Source organism: Nicotiana tabacum, chromosome 13 (genome assembly GCF_000715075.1).
Source record: "Nicotiana tabacum cultivar K326 chromosome 13, ASM71507v2, whole genome shotgun sequence".
NCBI classification, from domain to species: Eukaryota; Viridiplantae; Streptophyta; class Magnoliopsida; order Solanales; family Solanaceae; genus Nicotiana; species Nicotiana tabacum.
The window spans coordinates 100,972,093-100,979,205 of NC_134092.1; the positions used below are offsets into that span (position 1 = coordinate 100,972,093).

Here is a 7,113-nt window from a genome sequence, read left to right on the forward strand (position 1 = left end):
TTGGAATACTTGGTCCCCAAAACGGAAGCTTAAGTCTTAGGATTTTTATCGTAGTCAGAACTGTGTAAAGACGACTCCGGAATGGAATTTTGATGGTGTCAATAGCTCCGTATGGTGATTATGGACTTAGAAGCGTATCCGGAAAATTATTTGGAGGTCCGTAGAGGAATTTGGCTTGAAATGACGAAAGATGAATTTTTGAAAAGTTTGACCAGGGGGTTGACTTTTTGATATCGATGCCGAAATCCGATTCTGAAAATTGCAATAGCTTCGTTATGTCAATTATGACTTGTGTGCAAAATTTGAAGTCATTCCAAATTGATTTGATGTGTTTCGGCACAAGATATAGATTTTGAAATTTCAAAGTTCATTAGGCTTGAATTGGGGTATGATTCGTGGCTTTGATATTGTTTGATGTGATTTGAGGCCTCGAGCAAGTTCGTGTTATGTATTGGGACTGGTTGGTACGATTGGACGGGGTCCCGGGGGCCTCGGGTTTGATTCGGGGTAGTTTCGGACCAAGTTTGGGTGTTTTGATGCTGCTGGTTGCTGGTTCTGGTGTTGTTCTTCGCGTTCGCGAGGAGCCTCTCGCGTTCGCGAAGAAGGATTTTGTTGTTAGGACTTTGTTCTTCGCGTTCGCGAAGAGGTTCTCACGTTCGCGAAGAAGAAAATTTTGTTGTTTGTTGTCTGACTTTAGAGGCTCATATCTCGCAATCTGTAAGGAATTTGGAGATAATCAAAAATAAGAGTTGTAGCCCTTTGTGTCTCGTTTTCAGAAAAGTAAACTATTTATCATTTGGAGTTGTGTACAAAAAGTTATGGTGGATATACTATAGGCTGTCCGGGAAGAGTTTGGAAATCTCTGTTGTACAAGGCTGACTTTGAAAACTTATATCTCGTAATCTATAAGGAATTGAGAGATGAGCAACAAATGAAAGTTATATTTCATGGAGTATAGTTTTCAGAAAGTCAAACCATTCATCATTTGGAGTTTTGTATAAAAGGTTATGACCATTATACTAAAGGCTGTCTAAGAAGATTTTGAAAATGACTTTGAAGAATTTGTTCATCGCGAAGGCGAGGGAAGTCTCGCGAACGCGAAGAACAAATCCCTGGGCAGCAGAATAAAGTCCAAATTCGTGTCATTCTTCCATTTTTGGACCAAGGAAGCTCGGGTGAGGCGAGTTTTCAAGAGTTTTTCAAGGAAAATATTGGGGGTAAGAATTCCTAACTTGATTTTGGTTAAATTACATGAATCTATTGTTATTTTTATCACTAAATTAGTGAATTGGGTTGAAAAATTTAAAAAACCTTCTTGGTTTAAATTTAAGATTTGGAGGTCGATTTGTTATTGGAATTCGATAAAATTGGTATGGTTGAACTCGTATCGGATTGGGTGTTCGGATTTCATGAAAATTATATCGGGTTCCGAGAGGCGAGTCCCGCGTTGACTTTTGTTGACTTTTTGGAATAAAATTTAAGTCGACGTATTATTATCCGAAATTATTTCCGATGAATTTTAATGAAGTTATAAAATTAATTTGGATAGATTTGAGCTGTCCGAAGGTCAATTCAAGCAAGAAGGCTATTTTAGAATATTGGCCTAACTTCAAAAAGGTAAGTGTCTTGCTTAACCTCGAGTGGGGAAATTACCCCTTAGGCATCGTGTCTTATGTGCCATTTGTGAGATGTGAAAAGCCGTGTACGCGAGGTGACGAGTACGTACTCGGGTTATATGTGTAAATTTTATTGAGTTAAAGTCCTGAGCATATTGTGTGGTAAATTGGGTAATTGTTGGTATATATTTAATCATCTAATTGTCGTGCCTAAATCCTTGTTGTTGAATCTGTTGTTATATGACAATTTGATGTGATTGTTACTTGATTATTTATGTAATTCCGTGAATTTATTGGTTTGATAATTATTTGAATTTAATTTTATTATGGATTTTTCCTCTGCAAATAATTAATTAAATGAGCTTAAGAAGAGGTGTTTATATAATTATTGAAAAATTAAATTTAATGAAGAATTTGCTTTATGTTGAGTAATTTTTATCTCTATTGATTGTTTTTTGGGTGTTGTACATATTGTGTGGAGCTTTTGGTTATTTGTTGTGAAATTAATTGACTTGGTTATAGCTTTGGAATTTGGTTGTGGCCATTGGGCAAATTGTGATATGAATTGATTTTGTTATATTGCTATGATAATTTTCCGTGTAAATTGTTGTATTGTGTGAGTTGTTATTTTGGGGAGATAAGGGTGGCATTTCACCATTGATATTATGTGGTTATAAGGGTGGCATTTCACTGTGGTGTTTGTTGGAATATTATCTGGGCGGAGCAATAAGGGTGACTATAGGAGCGATAAGGGTGGCAATAGGAGCGATAAGGGTGGCTATTGGTATTGTCTGGGCGCGGAGCGATAAGGGTGGCTATAGGTGTGATAAGGGTGGCAATAAGAGCGATAAGGGTGGCTATTGTCAGGGACGATATGTGGTGATGTGGGATTGTGGTGTTGATAATTTTCATGTGATGTTGTGATTTGCTTGTGTTTACTTTTATACATTGTGAAATTTATCTTGTTGTTGGTAAATTGATAACAATCTGATTTATGTTGAAATTGAGAGCCTATGGCTATTGCCAGGCGGTTTATAAAATGAAATGTGGGCACGAGGTGCCGTGAGTAAATAATGAGGATATTTGACACGTGAATTGTCCATGCAGTTGTGATATGAAATGTGGGCACGAGGTGTTGTGATGAAATGATAATGATAATTGGCACGTGAATTGTCTGTGCAGTTGTGATATGAAATGAGGGCACGAGGTGTCGGAAAAATATGATGATTTAATTATGGGTACCAGGTGCCGTGGAAATATGAAAAAGAGCCGAGACCCGTATTTTTTTGATTATGAAATGAGGTGTCACATGGTGACTTTTTAATTGAAAGAATTATATTCAAAATATTTATTTGGAAGAATTTTTACTTAGAAAATATTATATGAAAGAATTATATTTGAAAGATATTTATTTGAGGAAATTATATTTGAAAAGATTTATTGAAAGAATTATATTTGAAAAATAATTATTTGAGAAAATTATATTTGAAAGAGAGTTATCTGGAGGAATTATATATGAAATACATTTATTAGAAGGACTTTATTTAATTGGGTGTAATTGTATTTATTAATTTTTGAGTGATATTAATGGTATTCTTGTTGTCTGTTGTGCATATCACTGGTTGTTTTATCCTGCCCTTATTATTATTTATTTCCTATTATTTTGTATATTATATTGCACAGGTTATTAGATTAGTGAGTGTCTTGACTGTACCTCGCCTCTACTCCATTGAGGTTAGTCTTGATACTTACTGGGTAACGACCTGTGATGACCCAAAATGTCATCTTATGTTTTAGAACTCGAATCTGCGCTCTTAAACTTTAAAAATCCAATTTTTAACTTCCTCGATTTATGTGCGCAGTCCGGGCAGGTTTCCGGAATGCTTTTATGTTGAAAACTAATGAAAATAAGAATTTTTGCCTTAAAAGTTGATTTTAGTTGACTTCGGTCAATATTTTTGGTAAACGGGCCCGGATCTGTATTTTGACGGTCCCGGTGGGTCCGCGTCGAATTATGGAACATGGGCATATGCTCGAAATTGAATTCGAAGGTCCCTAGCTCAAGTTATGAATTTTTGATGAAAATTAAAAGTTTAAAAATTATTTGTTCTTAAGAATTGATTGATATTTGGCATTATTAGTATCGGGTCCGTATTTTGGTTCCGGAACCCGGTACAGGTTCATTATGATATTTAAGACCTTTCTGTGAAAATTGGGGAGAAACGGAGTTGATTTGACGTGATTCGGACGTCCAGTTGAGAAAAATAAAAATTTTAAAGTGTTCTTGAAAATTTCATTTGATTTGGTGCAAAATTCGTAGTTTTAGGTGTTATTTTGGAGATTTAATTGCGTGAGCAAGTTCGTATGATATTTTTAGACTTGTGTGCATGTTTGGTTTGGAGCCCCGAGGGCTCGGGTGAGTTTCGGATAGGCCACGAGATGTTTTGGACTTTGGAAATCTGGTATTTTGCTGCAGCACGTGTTCTGGCATGTCCTTCTTCGCGTTCGCGAAGGTACTCTTGCAAACGCGAAGAGTAAACTGGGCAGCTGAAGATTTCTTCTTCGCGAACGCGAATGTATTCTAAATTTTTGTATAACGTATTCATGGAAATTTTTTAAAAAATACAGCCTGTATAATATATATTTGATAATATATGATTTCCTTCGTTATATTTTTCATGTATTAGTGTTGTTGTACCCGAGTTTTCTGAAACAATTATAGCAGGTACACTGTATTCATATGTATATAAGTGTATTATGTAATCATGTATACATGTGTATCAATGTATTAACATATATATGAGTGTATTCTGTAATTATGTATACATATGTAACACTTTGTTCATATGTATTAAAAAAATATTTATAGTGTACTCAAGAAAGAAACATTGTATTTCACTGTATATTTCCATATAGACAATTTTGTTGCCAAATGAAAATGCCATGTTGTAGGTAGAGAAATCAGTTGTAGTTTATGTTTATATTCCATATCCATACATAACTGATCGTAGGTATTACATAAATGTATTTGCAGCTATACATTATAATGTATTTCAGAGGATTGTGAATGGAGATTTAAGGCTTCTAGCATTAACAAATCATAAATGTTCAAAGTAAGGGAGTTCAATGATAAGCATACATGTCCGTTAAATGATAAGGTATATGAGCAACATCAAGCAAGTAATAGCCTTATTGGTGGTATGATTAGGTCCAAATTTACTAATCATAAGAGGAAATACACCCCAAAGGATATAATTGATGATGTGAAATCAGACTTTGGTGTAGATGTTAGTTACATGTTGGCGTGGAGGGCTAAAGAAAAGGCAATAAATTTTTTGAGAGGTGAACCGGATGATTCATACAATAAATTGCCAGGGTACTTATATACACTGGATATGACATATCCTGGTTTGCATACTAGAATGGTAAAGTCACCAAAAATGAGTTTTTGTATTTGTATATATCATTATATGCTTTTATAAAGGGGTTCGATCATTGTAGACCCATCGTGGTTGTGGATGGAAGCCACCTAAAATCGGCATACACAAGGACATTTGTCTCGGCTAGCACATTGGATGGTGCAGGTGGGTCTGTTAAAAAAATATATATATGGATTATACTAAAATTTGTTAATGCTATTGCATAATACATATTGAATGATTTTTTAATATATGTATGCAATTGTATTTACAGGTCATTATGCCGCTAGCATATGGTATTGTTGATTCAGAGAACGATGCTGCTTGGTCGTGGTTCTTTGAGCAATTCAACGAAGCATATGGTGAGAGGGAAAACATATGCATCGTTTCAGATAGGAATGAGAGTATCATCAAATCTGTATCGAGAGTGTATCCTACGGTACCCCATCTTGCTTATATATGGCATCTATGGAACAACGTATATAAGAAATTCAAAAAGAGTCACTCAAAGTTGAGCGAGATATACTTCTCGATGGCAAAAGCATACACTCAGGATGAATTTGATAGTCTAATGAAAAATGTGGAGAAGGTAGATATTCGGATGAAAGAATACTTGGAATTAGCTGGGTACGAAAAGTGGGCTAGGTTGTATGCACCGGTTAACCGGGGATAGACCATGACATCAAATATTGCTGAATCAATCAATGCCACACTTGTATCATCAAGAGAATTGCCAATATACGACTTCCTAGAAGAAGTTAGGAAGATATTTGGACGTTGGAATTGCAGCAATTGGAAAGAAGCTTCACACACCTACACAACGCTTGAAAAAAAAAATACCAGGAGGTGATTACTTTGAATGAGGCAATGTCTATACGTATGACTGTAAGTTTTTTTTTTTTTTGCTTTAAGTCCTTGCATCATGTATTTAGAACTGGTGTAATATGTATTTATTTTTTATACAATTTCTACTATTAACATATTGCATGCTCATTGTATTATAGCACTTGTGCATGTATTCTGTTGTATGAAATGGAGTAAAACTGGTTATTATATGTATACATTAATTTTTTATACATTTGCACTTCACTGTTTGTATTCAATAGTTTTGTTTCAAATTAGATGCACTTTATAGCAGATAAACTGTATTCCTTATCTAAATGTGTTCATCTTCAATAGTCTGTCATTCTTAATATAGTCTGTATTCGCTATATTCTATACATTTCATTATATTTCATTGTATGTTATTGTATTTCATACATACATATAATATATTGATACATATAGTTAAACTGTTTTTAGTGAATACACGTATTCTGTAATTAATACATATATTCTGTGAGATATTTATTATGTAAATAATACTTATATTTCTCTGTTTAATGTAGGTTGTACCATCAGCTGAACACTTGCATATGGTGAACGATGAAGGAAGGCATTACACTGTTTGCCTCCTAGAGAAAAAGTACAGTTGTAGGCGATTTCAAGTTGACGAATTATCATGCCCACATGCTTGAGCTGTCTTGAAAAGCAAGTTTCTAATGCCGGAAGATTATTGCTCGGAGTATTACAAATCAAAAACTGTTGTAATAGCATACGAGGTGCCGGTGTATCCACTGCCCGACAGAAGTGAATGGAATATACCAACACATATATTAGAGGAAGTTGTCTTACCACCCAAATGGAAAAGACCTCCTGGAAGGCCAAAGAAGAAGCGCGATAAGCCGTTCAGTGAATTGTTTCAGAAGAAAAATCAACATTCGTGTAGTATATGTGGACAGGGAGGACATAATAAGCGTACTTGTAGAAATGCTCCACATAGGAATTAGTTCATGTTATGTATTCAAATACTGCAATTACAATATGTCACTTATTTTCTAAAGTTTTATATTACATTTTGATATATTGGTGTATCAAATTTGTTAATTTCAGATCACTAAAAATATTTTTTAGTGATATCTTTACAAATTGATTTATATACAGAAATGAGGTAGAGCAGGTCATCAATAGTGCAATACATAACTATACATACTGCATATATATCTATATGAACAGTATAAATAATATTAATTGAAAAA

The 7,113-nt window shown here is 34.4% G+C and overlaps 1 protein-coding gene across 1 annotated transcript; it reads left to right on the forward strand.

Annotated features, from left to right (window-relative positions):
• Positions 1-4,720: 4,720 nt before the first annotated feature.
• Positions 4,721-6,552, forward strand: LOC107799368 (uncharacterized). Its single transcript, XM_016622474.1, has 3 exons — positions 4,721-5,041; positions 5,310-5,693; positions 6,424-6,552. Exons 1-3 carry the CDS (start codon positions 4,721-4,723, stop codon positions 6,550-6,552), a joined length of 834 nt encoding a protein of 277 aa, XP_016477960.1.
• The last annotated feature ends 561 nt before the right edge of the window (positions 6,553-7,113 follow it).

Coding starts and splice junctions, on each gene's coding strand:
- LOC107799368 (XM_016622474.1), top strand. CDS start 4,721: ATGTTCAAAGTAAGGGAGTTCAATGATAAGCATACATGTCCGTTAAAT. Junction 5,042..5,309: donor CTGGTTTGCATACTAGAATG/GTAAAGTCACCA, acceptor TTGTATTTACAG/GTCATTATGCCGCTAGCATA. Junction 5,694..6,423: donor GGGCTAGGTTGTATGCACCG/GTTAACCGGGGA, acceptor TGTTTAATGTAG/GTTGTACCATCAGCTGAACA.